Source organism: Liolophura sinensis, chromosome 1, assembly GCF_032854445.1.
Source record: "Liolophura sinensis isolate JHLJ2023 chromosome 1, CUHK_Ljap_v2, whole genome shotgun sequence".
NCBI lineage: Eukaryota > Metazoa > Mollusca > Polyplacophora > Chitonida > Chitonidae > Liolophura > Liolophura sinensis.
This window is the reverse complement of record NC_088295.1, coordinates 35,103,791-35,125,072: the sequence shown is the minus strand read 5'-3', so window position 1 is coordinate 35,125,072 and position 21,282 is coordinate 35,103,791. Positions and strand designations below refer to the sequence as shown.

Below are 21,282 nucleotides of genomic sequence, written 5' to 3'. Positions count from 1 at the left end.
GTCAATGTTGTATTTGTTGGACAAGCTGTGGAGAGATGTCCAAAAACAAGTGCAAGTTGGCAATAACTGTGACTCTGACCCAGTCCATGTTAATGGTGAAGAAAAGATAAAAGTGACACAAAGTTCAGATTAAAAGAGTGTGAGAAGTTATTCCTAAATGTGGTCTCAATATTTTTTCCGATTTTTCCTTAATGAGAAACAAACACTTGAAATTAAATTTTTGCATGGTGGGTATTTGGGACAACCTTTTGGTATTTATAGTCTTTGTTTAATAATGTCATAATGAGGATGTAATACAGGTTTAATAAATATTTTTGCACTAGAATTTGTTCTTTTCAGATAACAAATGCATTAAACCTCAATTTGGATCAAATAAATATTATTTGTTCATAAATATTGTCATAATTTATGTTAAATGTATATGTTTCTATATAAACAACAAATTTACATTCACATAAGCTTATCAGACAAGCCTCACATCCATATTTAGAACAGTATTATGCAACAACGATAAAATACCAAAAGTTGGTCCCAAATACCCACTAACAAAAATATTTTCAAATATCCTTTCTCTTGAAAAAAAAAATCCAAAAAAATATTAAATGTCATATTTGCAATAAGTTTTGATGCTCTTTCATCTGATTTTGGCACCATTTTTTCTTCTCCTTTAAAAGAATTTACCTTAAGGTCTATAGGATCCCTGTAGTAGAAAGCCTGTACAGCTGGGGCTATCAGGCTGGGTTTGTGGCTCAATACTGCAGCCAGTGCTGCTGGAACATAACAGTGGGTTCTGTGCTTACTCTCCAGGCCTTCTGCGGAAAACTGCAATGAAAAGACATTAGATGGGAGGACCTGAAGACATTTCACAAGGCTTACTTTGGGGTATAAATCTTTTTTGATTGGCATTTTGAACACCTTTCCCAGAATACTTACCCACATTACAGCTATCAGGTTTATGAGTGGGAGAAGAGTTTAGAGGATAAGACAGAAGCTCGCCAGATAACACATCTCCAGATATGAGACCATAGCAGAGTTTCTGAGAGTTGGATTTGAACAAGAGGCCTAACTGGTGAATATCTAGTCATCTGAGTAAAGGTTCATTAAACAATGTAGATGTTCACAAATGTACATGCACATGTGCTTGTTTACATGTAGGAGTTAAAGAGAAAGTACGTCACACATCAAGTGTTTATAAATATCAGTCTTCCAGATTTCATTTCATTTTTAGATCAACTAACATGCCAAGATAGCTTCAAAAATTAATTGAGAGGCTAAAAGTGCATCAAATCATTCACAAATCTGGTTTATGAATGAGTTGAAGCTGAAACTGTGTTATTCCTGCAGAACTGTCCCAATTTACAGGTTAGATCCAGTGCTATCAGTCATAAGGCCATCAAACAGCTTACAACACCTGTGAATCGTCTGGACCAATCTGTCAACATGTCTATCACAACTACAGGATATAGCCTGGAATATGCTTACCCCTTCTAACAATCGTGTACTTGTAGCCAAAGAAAATTATACCTTGTGTTCAGCTGTGAGAGCTTATTCTAAAGACGTAGTCTGGCATCTGACAAGCTGACTGATTACTGAGGTTACAGTTTGACATTTTCTGCGGCTGATTACACAAAGCCTTTCCTGACTTAAGTCATGTTTTTTTTTAGTTTTTTGGCAGAACAAGCTGAAATTTGACACCTTTGTCTTATTATGTGGTGGTCAAAATTCGAAATTTCAAGACCCCTGCAAAATAAACCTCTATAATTGCATTTCACATTTTGACTTCAACCAGCAATTGCTTTCTGGAATCAGCCCAGTGCGATGTCCATAAAGTTCAATCCCAGTTAATGAGTACTGTAAAACGGTTGACCAATTAGGATACCACAATACTATGGACAAAAATAACAAAGAATCACAACTGTATCAAAATTAAGTGAATGTACTAACCAGCTGAGCTTGTTATGAATCGCAGTTTGTATCTCGTCAGATGCACAGGTGTCTGATGGACTATCTCGTACACAGGTGACAGCATCCCGTATGGTAGAGAGGAAGAGAGGAAGTGAGGTCATCTCCGCCGGGATTCTGGGATAGGTATAAGATGCACCTGGCCCTTGTACATGTACACCTGCACAGACAAAATTTGTACATCCATGACAGCAATTTATTTTTTCACATTAATTGGCTAATACTGATATGTAAATTTATATACAAAATTCTCTATGACTGAATCATTGGATTAATCTGTCAATTTTACCTCAATTTTAATATAAAGTTTGTAATCAACAAATATTGGAATTATCAAATGCATTTCACAACCATATCTAAAATACTCTTAGCTGATGAGTCACAGATGTCATAAGAATAAGTTTAGTGTGCACTTAATTGTCATCAAGACAGGATGTTTATAAGGTCTTCTTCATCAAGATAAGCCATTCAGTGTTTATCCTATGTCCCTTTAATAAATAAACAGCATAATAATTTGGTACTCACTCTGTTTTCTGCACTCTCAGGATTTGCCCATTTAGGCAGCACTTCTGCGGCTTCAATAAGGATGAACTCTCCATCATTATCATTCACTCTGTAATAAAGATAACATATATATCAGAGCACTTATTAGGCAAACAATGGTTTGTATAAATACAGAAACAGTACGAGTGTGTCGACAGCTACTTCAGAAAGCCATGCATATTAAGAGTTGACACTTTCACAAGTTTTACCTGCATCAGAAAGCACAGATAATTTTAGTGGAAATGATGCACAAAAGCAGTAAGAAAATGATTTGGTCCTGTCACTAAAGATGCAAGCTTCATAAAAGCGTGCGAATTATTTCTCTACACCCATCGTTCTCTCAGAAGTTTCAAATATTGACTGCAGAAAAGGTAGAAGATTTGGGGGTACATGTGAAATATTTTATAGATGACATGGAAATCAAATCTTTTAGTATTGGACTAAAAGTTTGCCCTCAAAATGCAATATTGAAGGTTAATAAAGGTCATAATATATTATTTTTTGGCACTGAAACCGACATTTTTTCAACCAAGTATCACCTTATCTTCCAAGCAAACTTTACAACACCTTTTTACAATCAATAGAATAATGTAGAGTAAGAAACCTCTGTCCTTATAGAAGCTCTTGGAGATGACAAGGTTTACAATGGGTGCTTCTTTAAAGTGCTTATACTAGAAGTACCACGTAGTTAATTAAGCTCAGGTGGTAGAGTGCTGGAGTCGAGATCAGGAGATACGAGTCAATCTCTTCGGCATTACACAGGTGCCCTGGCTAAAAAGATTTTCATAAGGAAAGTGGGTCCTGGCTATGTGTGTGTCCTTGACGGGATTTATGTGGGGAGCAGTGTAACTGACACAGCTTTAGAATGCTAGCTGTAGCTAGACGGAGCTTTCTTTAGTAAGCCAAACTGGTGGAGTGTCAGCATAATGGATGCGGAGATGGTCAGAGTTCAAATCCGAGCGTGACTTATAGGATATTAATAAATCCTCTCATCTATTACAAGTGTATGCGTAGCATCGTTTTAGATAAACTTCAGGAACTAACTGCGACTGACAAACTTTCTCGAAGAATTATACAGCTGAAATACTTTACAGGTAGTCACAACACATTCACTAAGTGAGCCTCTAATCTAACATGTATAAACAGTGATTACATACTACAGAGAATTTAAGAAATATGATTCAGTTAAAAATAGTCCTGAAAATCACAGAAGTAAAACAAATGTAGCACCTCAAGAAACCTTAAAATCCAATACATATTTACAAGGCCTTCCCTCCTCCTCCATGTTATTTATATATGTACATGTACTGAAAATTCGTTCAACAAAGCTTGTGAAAAAAAAAATTTGCTCATAAAACTCACTTTGAGAAGAAAACGTTTTGTAAAAAAACATATGTCAGAAATCTGTCATGTCTCACACAGACTTGGACTTCACACATGTCCACAAACCTTGTGTGAACGCTACAGGCTACAGGCCGGGCTAATCTGAATTACCACCAGCTGTGGAACATACTTCACACAGTTTGCCCTTAACCGTGTGAACAAACAGAAAGTACCCCAAAGCTTTTCACTCATCCACAGCTTTTATGGGCATTGACATGTTTGTCAACATTTCTTACTTTCAGATTCATGAAAGGAGCATTGTTGCTAAGGCGGCATCAATTTTATTTTATGTTATAAAGGTGAGTGTAAAAATGAAATAAACATTAAACTAAAAATCACCCTTAATATTGTGCCCGCTTGCAATGTTTTTATGATTCTCCTCTTTTTCAAGCCTTTCCAATTCTGTAAATATATCTAATTAAAGGCGAAAAACTGTCTACATTTTCCACAAATTTTACACTAATCCAACATTCAAAATTTTTTTATTCAGCCAGTAAAACAACAAATAAAATTGCTGGGCCCTAATGCATCAATAGACATTCCAATGTGATTACAGTATTTCACACCTGCCTAAATTCAAAGCATGTCACCATGTTCTAGTTCAGACTCTGCTTAACTCTGTCTCATCTTGATATGCTTCAATGACTCTGCTGGAACACATGCACATATTACACAGCTAAAGAAGGCACAAGCTCCCAGCTATATACAATACAATCAAACATGTATATCTCCAGCTAATAAACTTGAACTTGGGACACGCTCAGTGGTACAAATGAAAATAAACAGCCAGATTTAGTGTTCTGTACAACCTCCAACAAGTACTTGTGGAAGAAGATAAAAGGGGCTATAACTGACCACTGGTCCGCTGCCATGACAACAAAAAGGGTACTGAAGTGTGTGTCTGAACACTTAATCACCTAGTACTTACCTGACGATGAGGTTTGGAAACTGTTTGGTAAGCTCCAAGAGAAGGTAGACAATGAACCACTCATCATCGATATTGTCGCCAAAGTGAACACGGCCATACAAATGGGGTGGCAAATCCACTGAAGCACAAAAAACAACATGGTGTCAATATCCACCTTCATGCTATGATGTACAGATGTACATTTCGAGGACAAATTTTGGTTCAATCAAGCAAGCTCCAAACATCAGAAATTTCTGACGTGAGCCGAACGCAACAATAAAATGCTCAAAATTGTATAAATATAACAAGAAAATATAAAATTGTATCTAACAATAAGGTAAATAACCTACACCTTCGTCCCAAAATTTTCAATGTCACAAAATATCACTTTTGGCGCTGAATTTACACACACATAAATGTCTATGCAAACATAAATAAAAGTTAGTGGACGTATTTATATATAGATGTACCAGTGCTTGAATACCAGTTGTTCGTATTAATTTCAACATTATTTTGTTCATGAATATACTAGTAGATCTTTATTGGATCCTTGTACACCAGCCTTCCCAATACCATCAAATATATGGCACTGAGTCACTAAATTTATTGGTGTTCAGTACCATACTGGAGAACGTTTCACTTATATGAGAGCAGTCAGGTTTATGGATATCAGAAAATGGAGTGTTACTAGCCACAGATCTGACGAAACTATACACCTTTCTGAACTGTCAATCAAGGACACGCAGTTGACCAATCTTAAGCAGTTTTGTTGCAAATAGGTCAACTGGATGTCCCACACACTGGCTAGAATTGTTCCATCCTTCTGTGACGTCATGACGTCACAAGTGCTTTCACCGGGAATGAAATGAAAAGCAACCTTGTTTCGAGAAGGGGTGGTGGGACATCGGATGTGTTGGATCCATCCATTGTCTTAAAGCTGCAGCAGAAGCACTGAGAGCTACATTTGAACCTGCCACCTCACTGGCCAGCTCTTTAACTGCATGAGCCAGAGAGAGCCCCACCTGACTCATCGGATTCTAATCCTCAATGATATTTTGTACCGGGTATGTCACTATCACCGTAACATTGTCCTACATGTGACATTATCGTACATGTATGAGTTGATATCTTTGTGAAACTGGGCCCAGGCATGACACAAGACTCAGTGCCCTGACTCTCATCAAATCAGGGCATGTGCTTTCTCCCAAATTCTCAACACCAAGCAAAAAAGCTAGAATAAATGTTTTACCATCCTTTCTTTATGACTCATCTCAGCGTTAAACCCATTCTATGAAAAATGACCACGGTTTATTGGCAATATTTTATTTCTTTCTCTGGGAAAATAATCTACCCCACCATAAAGCAACAAATCATGTCATTGGTTATAAGACCATACAATATAAGAGCATTTACAGTAAGCCAAGACCAGGTACATAAGAACATACATGTAGTAAGAGTTGGCCAAGTAAAAGCTAAAAGTGGTAAAGTGGTAAGATGACGAATAGATAGTGGTAAGATGACGAATAGATAGTAACACAATGAGGTCAGGAATGTATATGCACTGTAATAAGAGAAAAACCAGGTATTTAGTTAGAGTTGGCGAAGTATTAAAGTAGGAAGAGGAGGCCAGTTCTGCAGTGAGAGGAGGCAAGGTCTACAGTTAGGGGAAACCTGATCTATACATGTAGTTGTTCAGGTCTGTAGATAGAGGACGTCAGGTCTGTAGTTAGAGGACTCCAGATATGTTGTGACTGGTGAGACAAGACAAGGTCTGTAGTCAAGGGGGTCAGACCTGTAGTCAGGAGGAGGCCAGATCTGTAGCAAGAGGAGGCCAGGTCTGTAGTTAAGAGGAGGCCACATTTATAGTTAAGAGAGACTAGGTCTGCAGTTAAGAGGAGGCCAAATCTAAAATGACTAGCAAGAGGTCTAATTAAGAGGTCAGATTTGTAGTTAAGAGGAGGGCAGACCTGAAGCAGGAGAAGACCAGTCCTGTAGTTAAGAAGAGACCAGATCTCTAGTGACTAGTCAGAGAAAGCCAGGTCTGTAGTTAAGGAGGCTGGTCTCTGCAATAAGAGCAGAGACCAGGTCAGTAATAAGAAGACTCCAGGTCAATAATAAGGAGAGCCCAGGTCAGTAGTAAGAAGAGGCTTTTCTTCTTACAGATCAAAAGCCAGAAATTCAGAGGCTTCAACAATCAATCCTTCAGACAGGTTCATACTATGTCAGGACTGATATTGATCAGTCTATCTGGGTCAGGGATGGAAACAAAGGCAATCACACATAATCAATGTGACCCAGTATATAAATATATATCAGCAGAACTTTGTAAGGTTTTTGTTCGAGGCTAGGCACATGAAGCATTGATACAGAGGCCCTTGTAGGCGACAGAGGCAGGCTCCACTAGGCTACATGTCTAGTATATAACCTACGTGACTAGCTGGCACACATTTACTACTACAAACAACAACTGTGGCTTCACCTCCCAGCTACTCATTTATTATTCATGCTGTGGGACATGAAGGCAATTCCCATATACACTGTATTTATCTACCACCACTCTACTCTCATATTTCTGTCATTATTATAACATATAACAGTTATAATCATCATTCACCAAGACTGCGAAATTTGTTCAGGTTTATGAAACTTTGGGGATATATATAGTTATTTATTTTATCAGATTGCTGTTGAACACTATACTGAAGAATTTTTTTCACATTCACCATGACAGTCAGTTTTATAAGTTTTAGGAAACTGGAGAGCCCAAAGACTTTTGGTCAGTTACAAACAACCAATGAGATACTAAATGCGGGCAGCTAAGATATCAAATGTGGACAGCTAAGATATTAAATGTGGACAGCTGAGATATTAAATCCGGACCCTGAAAATCAGAAGAAAAAAATTGTCCTCCACAAAATTAAAATGTCAGGCACAAAGTCACTCAAATAATAACTTGCAGGCTATACCTGTACAGTAGTATAGATTTCTGCAAATGATTTACCCGCTTTAAGTTTCTTATCAAGAGCTGACAGCTGTACTGGGCATAAGAATTTAATACATGTATTATTAATCAGGGGAAATTAAACAAAAAGGCCCGAGGAAACTATAGGCCTCTCAGTCTGTGCACCATCCAGTCTGAACTGAGTGCATGTAGATACAGACGCCTTACATTAGAAAAGCTTCTGTCTAACACAGGATTACCATCTGCGCTACTACTGGGATGGATACCAGTACTGTATATGTTTAAAGACAGTAAAAAATATACCCTTAAGAAATTTCAGCAGAGAGGTGGAAAGAGCCAATCTTTATCACATGCCTGTAACTCTATAAATCATAATTTGAATGGTCAATATAGTTAATCTGAAATTCTTATGAGACAACGGGATATGCATCACTCATACCCTTCTCACTTTTATGCTAACAGATAAAACATGGTTTGGGTGACATCAGAAGAAACAGCTGCGTTCTCAGGTTACAGAAATAACTTCCCATTTCTTTCCATTCCTCGATGTGTGCGTTCTAGCCCACTTTGGCAGTTAACTGTGATATCTTAGTTATGAAAAAATATGATTATTAAATTTTTATAGGATATCGCGACATATAAATTATGGGTAAAGTCATATGGTCTAGTGTATTCTTTCATTTTAAAGGAGAACCCCAATGCCTTTATTTTCATATTAAAATTAAATGTTCCCATAAAAGGTTTTTGCCATGTTTGCATGTAAAATGCATTTTAAAAAATATTATTTTAGCTAGTTCTACTTAAAAAAACCCATTAAAGTTGGATTGTCTGCCTATCTAATCGGCCACGCAACCCTGACTGGGTGACATCATGCCGTGAAGATCTGCCGGGTGTGAGTTGCAGTGAAGAAAACAATCTGTTGCTCAACACCCGTGAAAGTAAAAATCAATCTAATCTTTATATTTACCGTCAAAAATAAACAAGGCTTGAATTATATTGAATGGAAACAGTGATTGGTAACACTGAGATTCCAATTTAAATTTTGCCTGGGTTCTAAGGTACTGCATGCTGTGGGGTATCATGTACGCACAGCAGTATATAGGCTAGGTGTAACTGAGCCGGAGGGCTGCCCTGACCCCTCGTGGCCGTTGTAGGGCAAAGGCTACCCGCTCCCTGCAGTATGCTGTTTCAAACAAGCAAGTAACAAAGCAACTCCTTCCTAATGAAAGGGGTGTTTATGATGAGATGTGATCCATATTTTCTCAATCTGTGGCATTTTTAGGTCAAGTATCTACATGTAACTTTACAGTACCCTGCCTTGAGCTATTAAAGCTGCAAGAAACACTTCGGCTTGGAATAATCTGGAAATTAGCTGTACAAGTGTAGCCATTGTCTCCTGCTGTCTGTGTTGTACATATAGTGAAGCGTCACATCCTTACAGAGAATGTTTCGCCTTGTATCATCACAAGATCAACTGTGGCTCGATCCTAGTGGAGTAGATTTTGATGTTTGTTCCCCAAATTCTACTGTTTTTCTTCTTTTTTCAACATTTTAAACAATCAGAATCGATTGGGGAACATGAAAGCATATATGTGCAGTTTGGAAAGCCCAGCGCTGGGGTTACACTTTAAACAATATGGCTTCCATACACTGTAAGTCTTAATGTTGATACATCAAAACCAGTTGATCAAGTAAAATGGCACAGCAATGTTATGGAAAATCTATCATGATTTCACATCAGATTATATACATTTAGATATGTACATTCACAACTATGAGAACTGAACAATAAAAGTATTTCAATGCAAAGCAAACAATAGTGCTATATTTGAATAATACATGTATTCATTAATCTGGCTTAACCAGCACAACGTGGATCCACTATAAAACTGGTACTCATGCCCTGAAAAATGCATGATGATTCTATACCACAAGACAAGGAGGCTACAACTATAGCACCTACAAACTGTACTTACAGTATATTAGTGCCACTTTGTAAACAATGGACAAATACCAGCACAGCAATAGCGTTAAATCTGAATGATGTTAATCATGAGATCAAAAGAAAATTATCAAACGATAAGCAAATTGATTCTACTTGTGCGTGTGTACCTGAATACAATTATATCAGAACTGAAGTGAAAATTACACAATGATAATTTATAGCATTGTGACAGCTACATGTGCATAACAACAATGCTATATAATTAGTTGGCAGTGCAGTTCAATCAGGAAGCTGACTATCAGGTATACTCTCCATCTGTTAGATTAGTAAACCTAGTAAAGCCTAACCTATCCTATTTGTAACAGTAGCAAGGTCACTTGTATCACTCAGTCAGCGCTAATGATACTGTCAATTAATGATGCTGTCAATGGGTAACTATACAGGCAAATATAATACAGCAAATGGGGAGTGATTCATGTTGCAGTCTGTGACAGTACAAATAATACCCATCAGTCACTGGTCATTAGACCAGTGGTTATCATCCCATCAGGATGTCTAACCACTGCCAAAACAATAGGGAACCATGACACCTCTGTAATCAGTCAGGATTTATCATTCTGAAGGGTATGGGCACGATTTAGACAAGAACGGTCCAAAAAATGACATCTCCTAAATAAACCACTAAAGAAATTATTCTTCCCTTCTTCAACCTCAGAATTACTGCATTACATGTGTGAATGAGCATCATGAGTTCAACCACTGTTTTGTATTTACAATAACTTCATCTCTTATCCCTTTTAGCTTATTATTAAATCTTATTTATCCCATAAATGTAACTCAGAACACCGGATGAAAGGGGAAGAATAAACATTGTATGCCATCTATCGTCAACAATGTTTAGAGCTACTTGATTGGTTCATAACTGTTCTCTGATACAAAAATCTGCCAATCAAAAGCAACACAAGCGCCAGTTTTACTACATGATTTTGTCTTCTTACAAATATCATAGTTTTACATCAGCATTAGGTATATAAGTACTTGTGGGTATGTATTAAACTGATCTACACTGCAGATGTGTGGTCAAGCTAGGGGTTCATGTCAAAATGTAAACTACCCTATCAGAAATATTGACTTTTTTAAGGTCATTTTGAGTTTTTTTCAGATCTAACTGCCCTGAAATAGAGCCATACTGAGTTTTTTTAAATATATAACTACCCAATACCATTAATCAGATAAAGTAATATTAATTTCTATGTTTTTCAGACTCTTCAATACATTCTTCCCATACATCCATTCTTACTGGTTGATCGCCTGTTGATCTCCTAAACCATGTAGACATCAATTCTCCATCACCGTGCAAACTCCAGGAGAACAATAATTTCACATGTTGGCAAGTACAGTGTGCTTTCAGTTGGTAGTTCATTCATTTCAATTACAAGAAAATCCGTCAGATCTTTATGCCAGTTAAAACAGAAAATGACTGACCATCAACATCAGTAACTGACATGAAAATGGCTTCTTGCATCAATGAGTGTAGACTACTACATGTACTTAATGTGACCTGTGATTGGCCTAATGAAATTTACCTGACCAATGAAAATTACCTGACCAATGAAATGTCTTGTTTCAAAATCCCAAATAAAGGCACATGTCCACATGTCTGAGGAGCTTGTGCACACACACACAGTTTGAAAATTGACCTCCTTGACAAAGACTGAAACCATTCATAAAAACCCTTTTACATATAGCCATTGAAGGGTAAGTTTGTCATTCTGATCGCTCATAGCGGAGGTTATAAAATTAAACTGCAATGCAAAACATGTGTGATGCATCTGTCTGCCATGTACGGACTGAAACCTGTCGTCGAAATGTAAAGGGTGTTGCACTTGCAAGTGACGAAATACATAAACAAAGAATATCGAATGTAATTTAATGATTAACATTTAAATTAAAACTACGTTAAAATCAAGCAAACAATATTATTAAAAACAGTATGTATAGATGGCAATTCTCTGAACAAATTTTTCCTTCAGATGGGATAAAAACTAGTACTTTTCAAACGAAGAAAACATATAGATTGTAAAATGTTAAAGCCTTCTATTTGAACACAGATTGTGAATATATGTAATAGAGAGTAAACTTTGCAGTGGTACACATTTCTGTAATGAGATGGTAAAGTTGTCACTTATAAATATGAGGTTCCCATACACCATTCTGTGGAGGCTGGACTCCACAAGATTACAGAGAAGTAAGAAGAAAGCCATAGCTGATGAATGATTGGCAACAGAGGTTCTTTTGGGATGATTGTCAGATAGGTGGGACAGTGTGATGCGGATATTTAGTCAAAACAAACCTTTCAGAGAACTGATAAAGACATCCTGTGCGCCACATATCTCAAAAGAAGTGTCTTCTTCAGAAATGAGTTTTACTGAAATATTTTCAGTTTTTCTCTAGCTTATAGCATACTTTTGATTTTCTTAAACTCCATGCTCAGTATTTTGAATCTCTTAACTATTGTCAAATGGTAGTTAAGGTCAACGTCTCTGAGCACCTGCAAGCTAATATTAAATGCATTGCTTTGACAAGTTATGTAACATGAATAAACATCACTAATACGCCCTCTGGACATGCAAGCTGATATTAATCGTGGAACACTAAAAAAAAATCCAATAAATCCACATTTTCAGCAGCTGGCATGTTCAATTATTCATGGTTTAGCAACTACATGTAGATGAAGTTAAGCTATGAGAAGAATTCCTTCCTTTATTTACAATTTACGGTTTTTCTTATCACATTGTGCAATGTATGCTTTCTTTTTCGCATGGCCATGGGTCTCAAGACATATTTTTATAAAACATCAGCAAAGGTAAATTATTAACGAGACAATACTATCCCTCATTCTCATGTATCTACATGTACAGGTACCTGTGAATCACAAATGTTCAACATGCTGAAAACACAGATCAAAGATTTACTATGTTCTGATATCAAATGTTATCTACATGATCTACACATAAATGTCAACACACAATCATGAGCTGGTTTATAGGTTGAGCTGATGGCCATGAACCATTCATGGAAAGCTTGACTAGGTACATCATATGTGGTTTGTTAACTTGTGCCATTGGTACACTTCTACTCATAAACTTGTGGCTAGATGTATGATTATGGCTTGGTCCCAATAACATTCACTAGATCTGGCACTGCACTGGTACTAAATGTCAGCTGTAACTAACAGTGATTTATGTTAACTAGGTAATAGTCAAATGCTTTAACACCCATTCCACATTACCATAGATTTTCTACTTTTGGGAGCACATGGTTAAAACAGCCATTTCTGAATAATACCTGTATCTTTCTCCTGGTATTTTCAACAGAATAATTTTGAGTAGCCAGCTACAGGTTGTGTATAAATCTACATGTATTTTAGTTTCCCACCAAAAATATTCCTGAGAATGTTTGAACATATGACACTACAGCAAAACCCAAGGAAAGGGAATGTACATAGGTGAGGTAAATTTCTTTACAAAAAAAAAAGAAAAGACATAAGCAAGCCCACTGCTAGCCCACTACATTGTTTTCGTATGTGTATCTCATTTCTATGTTTTCTTTTGTTCAGTTTAGACTATGTGTTGACTGTGCATGTCTGAATGTATATATACTGTGCACAGTACAAGCATGCACAAATCTAGATGGATAAAGAGATTTTGCACCAAGCCTTTCCTGAGTTGTAAGCAACCCAATTAACTGTTCCACATAAAATCTGTATGTTCACAATTACTTTCATCCACATTCTGTTATGAAGGTTATATTTAATGTTAAAGTACAGAAGTAAATTGTTCGTCCAGGATATAAACCTGCAGTACTGTAATAAATCAGACAATGCAAGGTTAAAATATGGCTAGATACAGTAATGAAAGATTAAAAGGCAAGTCACTGGTCAAGCAGTCAACTTCAATTTTAAGGGTTTCATGTACATTTGGGTACATGTATATTTGAACAAGTGGTTGTGTACAGAGCAGTTACTGTAAGCTGAAAGCATGGCAGCTTAATGTTAAACAGCTGTTATCAAAGTGGCAGACCAGCACACCCTGTCTACTACCATTTCAGCCTGGATAGAGCAATGTAAACATACCAGGCAAGTCTGGGTTCAGAAGTCATCCCAGAACACTGACACTGCCAGTGTGAAATCATTACCATATTTATATTGGATGTAAATGTACTTGTATATTCAAATGTATATGCATCATAAAAATTTGAGTTACAAGTATACTTAGACTTGATCAATTCTACTATACAATTCACACGACCAATAAAAACTCTGCATGTGAATATCTACATCATGACTGCTTATAAATGCCCCCCCCATAAAGTCTGTAACGAACACTGAAGCGTGAAAGGTGCTGACAAAAAACATGTAGAGATCAATAAATATAGCAGCATCTACCACTTCATTTACATGCAGGACAAATAACATAATTGTGAGCTTTTTCCAGACAGTTTAGATGCATGCAATGAAACTGCATGCTGGATGTAATTTTCATGTTTTCATGAATGCTCATTAATATTTATTCATGCAATTTTTGCATGTGAATGTGAAGTCATTTGCACCTTACCGAGAACAACAAATGCCTCACAATTGAAAGAGCTTTTTTGAACTACTTGATTAAGTTTGGTAATTAGTTTTATCAAAATTTTTAGTTTTTAGTCATAACCAACATACCCCCATTATCACTACAGTGATTGCACTCTAAATTCACTACAGCACAAACATACATGCAAGACTTATTACATCTACATTACCTACAATATTTCATACTGAATTCATCCAGTCAATGTTTTACTTTTGAACCTGCAATGTACATATTCAACACTACCCCTATGAAAAGACAGGTTAATAAATCAAAACTTTTTGCGTCATAGCTCGAGGCCTTGTTATATTTTCAAAAATCTACCTGTATACATGTATGTGGTATGTAATTTAAGCCTGACTAATGAGGTTACATATTTAAATTCAGCTCTCTGCGTTTTGCCTGTGGCTTTAAATCAGTTCGTTTGTCGGGTAAAGCACCTGGCAATCAATGGAGATTTACTCCATGCACTCCAATTTGTTCCACCCAAACCTGACACTTGAGCATGGTGTTCAACACCAATACTACTGTTTCATATCATGAATTAGAAATTAAATAAACATTTATCATATTAATGGTATCATTATATGTTTTTTTTTCTCCAATTTCTGTGTGAGGCGAATGTTTTACTTATCTATATCACAGACTCAACAAAACCTAACTGCCTTGGCTTCATTAAGCTTAATCCATGTGAAAAATGAATAGCTTCTGATGGCATTGAAATAAAGACTGACATTCAAAATTTCTATATTACTGAAGTCATATTATTTCACATTTACATATCCCATGACCTTTTACTGAAGCAGAGCAATCTGATTAATTCTGATTTAATTTAGAAAATTAGACAATCTATATGATACCAAAGTCTTTCAAAAAATCAGACAAACTGCATGTACATGAAATTTAGATCATCATATAAGCCTACTTGTAGTCTTAACACATAAACTGTTAAAAATTTTGAATGTTATACATTTCAAAGAAATACATTACTGAACATTCAAAGGAGAACTGTGTGATTCATCAATGCCAACAATTAAGAGGATACCACCAAGCCATCATGCAAATACATCATACCTGTCACATGGTACTACGCATACTTCCACATCCAATATACGTGGACATATGTCAAATTCCCAAATTACCTTCAAGACAATTTTTTTCTACAAAGCAATTAAACAAATATGAGAAAAGGAATAAAGTCAATACTGAAACAGCGCTCGAAACTGGTACATTTTTTAATCTGTGATTATTACTTTTGGTTTCTCCTTCTCGTTCTCAGAATGGATCTATAGTTGTAATTTGTTACACACCTTCAAGTAATTAACCATAGTTGTAATTAGTTATACACCTTCAAGTAATTAACCAAACTCACCATCTCCCAGGACCGGCTTCAGAGTGAAGGGTTCATTCTGCCAGATGTAGTCAATAAGGAGATGGCTCAAACTCGCCATGTACTCGTCATGTTTCCGTAGCAGAAGCTCTTCCAGCTCTGCATCCTCCAAAAACATGGGAGTTTCTGGAAACAGAAAGTATTCTACCACATCGGCAGGAAGCCTGGCCTGTTCTGCCATTCTAGTTGCTGTTCATTCTCTCTCAGAAATACCGTCACTTTGTTACAACAAGGTACTGACCGATCGACTATCTCACGTCAGTCATCGACTTGCCCCCCACGCCGGAAGTCTCAACTATTGGCTTGAAACAAGCGGAAGTAGGCGGATATCATGTGATCAGTGCTCGTAACAACAACAACATCAGTAATCTCAAAGTGTGAAAGGAGTGTCCCGTTTGTCTTTTTTTGCAAGTTCTCTGTGTCACCATTCAAAACGGCGACAGTAATGTTAAAGCCAAAAGCTCTTACTCAGGTGTTAAGCCAAGCGAATACTGGGGGCGTTCAAAGTACGCTGTAAGTAAGAGCTGAAAACTTCAAACACTCATGATTCTGTGGAAAGAGTGACGTCAGTGTAACAACATTCAGTGAAAAGTTGGCAAGTTATACGCCTTTCAAAAATTGAGTAATTGGTTACTCTGTTGCTAGCGCACGCACTAGGTCCACGCAGGTGAATACCTATTCACCTAGCACAATTCTAGCTTGGGTTTGGTATCCACTATCTGGAAGTTGTAACTTCCTCGCTTGGCGTTCAGCTTGAAGGGTATAGTGCAACGACTGGTTGAACCGTATCAGTATAATGGCTCGGGCGGGGCGGCATACATGCCTTTGGTAAGTCGTCTCAGTGAAGCAGCACTAGATAAAAGAGCGATGGAAATCTGTTCTGTGACAAGAAGGCACATTACATACACCATAAGGATTCCTTCGTCGTCACATGACTGAAAAATTGTTGAGTACGACGTTAAACCCGAAGCACTCACTCACTCACTCCACTATCTGGATGGACTCTGGTAGCTGCAACTGCTCTGCACCTTACTGAACTACAGTAAATGTCGGAGCAGTTGCGTGCTTTTTTAAAATTCTGACCTTCATCTTACTCAGTATTGTGATGAATGTCAGAATTTTAAATAGATATGAGTCCCTTTAGATGTACTGGAATGTGAAGGACCACCCTCATTTTGTGGGGCCGGCCTAATTCAGCAAATCAAACGAAACACTGCAATTTGTCAGCCATGGGGCAGCATTGTAATATGGGCCGGCCTAAAAACCAAATGATTGACGGGACAGGTATATATAGATTAAGTATATAGATCTGCATTGAGATCAGTTTTCAGTAAATTTGATATTTTCAGTTCCTTGAGGGTTCTAAGTGCTAACAGGAATCGATTCTCATCTACTTTAATGATGCTAGCTAAATGTCTTCCCTCATTTTATTATTCTGACATTTACATGGTCGGTTGATGATGCACCTGTCAAATACAAAAAATATTGTATCCATGCATAGAAGCTGGAAGAGTAAGGAGACTCTTCTAGAGACTAATGAGAGTCCAGGTAATAGTGAAACAAGCAATGTGCTGCAAAGGCTGCTGAAGTGAAGGGCAAAATATCTTATCTGTTACAAAGGAAGGAATCTCAGTATTGATTATGTGTTCGTCTGTCTTTAGATTTTCTCAACAACCATTAATCTGATCAACTACACACTTGCTCAGAACCCAAGTCATTTATTTGAAAAATTGTGTTTTGCGTATGCAAATTTGGGAGTGATAACCTCACAAATTTTTCCTTTACATGCATGCTTTCCTTTTCTGTAGAATGATATAACTGTATATACTATTGATTAATACAAAGTACAGGCATACTATTTATACTCTGAAAGAAACAGCGTTAGACTAGTACAGGGTAGAAATGTTTTTTAAAAATCCGCCTGTCACAGAGATTTTTTTGTACATGTCATGTGCAGGTATCTACCTGTTCCCATCGGTCTCACTTTTAGGAAGTCTAGCTCTCTTGAAGGGCATTATCGCATTTTGCAAACATATAATTTTAGTTTGGTGAAATTATCTTCTGTCAGCATCACCACCTTGGCACAGCAATATCAGTTTACTGTGTTACAAGAATATTTGGTTTCAGTAGCATTTTCCTTTTTGTTCAATATGCTGTTGGGACTGGAACTTCTGCACAGTTGGTGATCAAATCGAAACTTATTTGCTGGAGTTCTGTACTTGTATACGCATGGGCTTCCCTTTCAATGGAAACAACCGAGCATCCAATCTATGTGTGTCTTGAGCTGATCCCCTTTATACCTGTGATGCCACACGTGTCCTTGGGTGAAAAAGTTAGCAATGCAGTCCAAAAGCTGTACACTTTTAGACAATAGGAAGAGACCAGGACTATAAACATTAATTTCACATTTTATCACTTATTTATTTGACTGGTGTTTCATGCTGTACTCAAGAAGACTTAATTTTTATGATGGTGGCCAGCAACTCGAACCGACTGAAGATGTAATGGTCAGAGACTCCTGAGTCATGCATGACACTTAAATTTTTGATTGATCAGGTTCAGGTTGAGTGGCACTTTTTGACTTTTTGAAAAAGTGTCAGCAAAAGCATTTTTTAAACAAAAATGGCTTCTTGCAGATCTAATTTTGTCGTTGCTAAAGCACGTTCTTTAATGCTGAAGGTACGTTTGGTCTTTGAATTGAAATGTGATAGATTGACGACAGCGTTGTTCACTAAATGACGCCCTGACCATGTTGACTTGTTGGGGCCGAAAATGATGATGTGTTGTGACAACATTTTATTTATGAGAACGCTGAGTAAAAATAAACTTCACTTACATACACATCCATGGATATTGACCTGAACATGGTTGTAAAGTTATTGAGCCTATCTGTCGCAGCAACAGGTGAATTTTTTTGTGACTGGTCGCAGATAAAAATTGCCTGTGCCAACAGGTAGACAGTAATATTCAAACACTCATGATTCTGTGGAAACAGTGTAAGGGTATAATCAGCCTATTGTCTAGTGTTCACATAATGACTTTTAGTGTCAGGTCTCTACTTCCAGACTGTTGAACAGTGAGGGAGCCTTGCTGGCCTACTCAGGTTATGGGGACAAAGATGCCCAGGTGACGGCAGCCATAGCCAGCAATATCTGGAGTGCATATGAGAAGAATGGCTCTATAGCATTTAATGATGACAAACTAAAGTATGTGCTTCTAGACTGTGAGGTGAGGGATTAATACTGACTTGTGTGATTGTATTGTGTTCTGAATGTACACTTCAGAAAATGGTTAAAACCATTGTAATCTTTATGTGAAAAGCATTAATGACTATTATGAGAAAAAGAACATTCTGTGTGTTAGTAGAAACCATTGTGTGATGTAGAAAAGATTACAAAACGTCTTTTTGTAAGAGGAATCAGGATAATCCAATATGATATATTCTTTTCTTTACCTGATTTATGCTGTCATTTTATATTTTGCATACCTTTTTATATTTTGCATACTGTTTCGCATTAATCTTTAAAACGTAAAAAATAATATCGCTTCCTCTCCGGCCGTACGTGGGAAGGTCTTCCAGCAACCTGCAGATGGTTGTGGGTTTCCCCTGGGCTCTGCCAGGTTTCCAATAATGCTGGCGGCCGTTGTATAAGTGAAATATTCTTGAGTGCGGCGTAAAATACCAATCAAATAAATGAATAAATAAATAAACGTAAGAGGAACCAGTAGAAATATTTGAACAAAATAAAATTTAATTTTCATCGAAGACACATAAGGCAATGCATATGCCCTTATGATAAATTCTGTTTTCCATGCATTTAAGATTTTGTAATGTATGTAGCAATCAATACACACTGAGGCCAAATTTCTCCGATCAAGGGGAGATAACTTAGTTCAAATTTTAAGCGGACAACAACTGAACCATTCCTCATTTTCGTTTTTTATTTCAGCAAGGAAAAGTAGCCATCACAAGAGTGGCCAAATTGCTGTTGTGTATCTATTCCAAGGAGATCGTAGGCTTTGGGATGTTGAAGGCTAAGGTAAACAACCTGACAGGCATTATATGACTGCACTGCTGTCTTAATGGTTCGTGTTTGTAGAAGATTTTTAGAGCTCTTGCTGGCTTTTTCATCTAGTTCGATTTTTCTACCCCTGACTAATATGGGCACGGTTTGAAGTAAACTCTCAAGCCTAGCTGTGGTTTTGAGTCAAGTGGTTTGTCAAGGGCAGTGCTAAACACTCTGGTTTTCTCAACCCATAAACCTGAACTGCTGTGTACGTGAAAATGCTTCTTTGAAGACATTTGTGTTAAACATGAAGTAAATGAATGAATTCATAAATACAAACTTTCGCAACATCAAATGTCCACCTAATTTAATGGTCTTGGGACTAGTGTGTATGATCATCATGTGTGGAATTCACAGTAAATGTAGCTGGTGGAGCATGCTGCCTGAAGAGGGCATGCATACAGATACAGGCGAAGAAAATGTTTCTGAGTTGATGTGCTGTTAAATTTTATGCCTTTACTTATGGTTGTAAGCTTGCCTGCACAAGGTACGCCAAGCATTGGCCTCAGGGTCCAGTAACAGGGAAAGCAATGTTGAACAAAATGGGGTGGTATTTTAAAAAAGTATTGCAAGTTTTGAAATAAGTTTTTGCATATATGTAAAGCACAATAACACGAGGGGCTTGTTCAGTTGTTGATGCACTGTGCATATTAATTATGGTAAATTGTAAAATTCATGACTTATTAGAATCAACATTAAGGTAAATGTTAGGGGTGGTATCTCAAAAACTATTGCCACGTATTGAGCTGAAGTTTTACACATATGTGAAGCACATTGTCACGAGGGGAATGTTCCATTGCTGATGCACTTTGTGCATATTAATTACTGTAAACCACCAAATTCACAAGTTCACTACTCTTTGTATTGAGTTGAAGTTCCGCATTTATGTGTCTCCTACAGGCAAACTCTTCAGCAGCTTTGCTGTCAAATCTGTTTTTATCAATATTTGTTGTAGGCTGAGGCTTTAGCAAAGTATCTAGAAGATCCTCTATCCAGAGTGGCAGAGTCCTGATGGACAGGAGTTGCTCATGTACTGTTTTCACATCCTCTGTGGGCTGCACACCACTAGCCTGACTGACAGTGTGCACTTTGAGCAAAAGTCAGCAAGGAAACATCTTCACTACTGGAAGAGATCAGCCTACATTTCAGACATTACTAAGCTGATCTTGCCAGAATTGAACAATTGTGCTGAAAGATATTACGTGACTGAACAAGCACAAATTGATGTTGTCATGTGGTGGACTAACAGACTAGAAAGGGATTTTCACACATGATGAATGCTGTACATGACACCAAAATTATCAATCGGACTACAGTTAATATTTTGTTCAGATTTGACCGATACTCTTTACAATTCATGTAGTGTCTTTCCTTGAAAGAAGGAATAGTAAGATTTATTCATGAAATTTTCGGAGGGGTCCTTAGTTTTGTGTAAAATGATATGCATTGATTAGTAATAATAGTAATTAGTAATAAATTTAGGCTTTGATCG

General features: G+C 37.1%; 2 protein-coding genes across 2 annotated transcripts in view; one reads left to right on the top strand and one right to left on the bottom strand.

Annotated features, from left to right (window-relative positions):
• The window catches only part of LOC135481748 (protein ecdysoneless homolog), a 22,302-nt gene extending 6,365 nt beyond the window's left edge, over positions 1-15,937 (bottom strand). The window contains 6 exon segments of the mRNA XM_064761430.1: positions 682-822; positions 1,941-2,077; positions 2,080-2,122; positions 2,488-2,575; positions 4,817-4,934; positions 15,706-15,937. Of these exon segments, the coding sequence (XP_064617500.1) occupies positions 682-822; positions 1,941-2,077; positions 2,080-2,122; positions 2,488-2,575; positions 4,817-4,934; positions 15,706-15,904 (726 nt within the window). The 5' untranslated portion in view covers positions 15,905-15,937.
• Positions 15,938-16,075: 138 nt separating this feature from the next.
• Positions 16,076-21,267, top strand: LOC135468140 (ragulator complex protein LAMTOR2-like). The gene is made up of 4 exons (XM_064746226.1): positions 16,076-16,236; positions 18,789-18,951; positions 19,674-19,763; positions 20,746-21,267. Exons 1-4 carry the CDS (start codon positions 16,169-16,171, stop codon positions 20,800-20,802), a joined length of 378 nt encoding a protein of 125 aa, XP_064602296.1. The 5' UTR covers positions 16,076-16,168; the 3' UTR covers positions 20,803-21,267.
• Positions 21,268-21,282: the final 15 nt, after the last annotated feature.

Coding starts and splice junctions, on each gene's coding strand:
- LOC135468140 (XM_064746226.1), top strand. CDS start 16,169: ATGTTAAAGCCAAAAGCTCTTACTCAGGTGTTAAGCCAAGCGAATACT. Junction 18,952..19,673: donor ATGTGCTTCTAGACTGTGAG/GTGAGGGATTAA, acceptor TTTTTATTTCAG/CAAGGAAAAGTAGCCATCAC. Junction 19,764..20,745: donor TTGGGATGTTGAAGGCTAAG/GTAAACAACCTG, acceptor TATTTGTTGTAG/GCTGAGGCTTTAGCAAAGTA.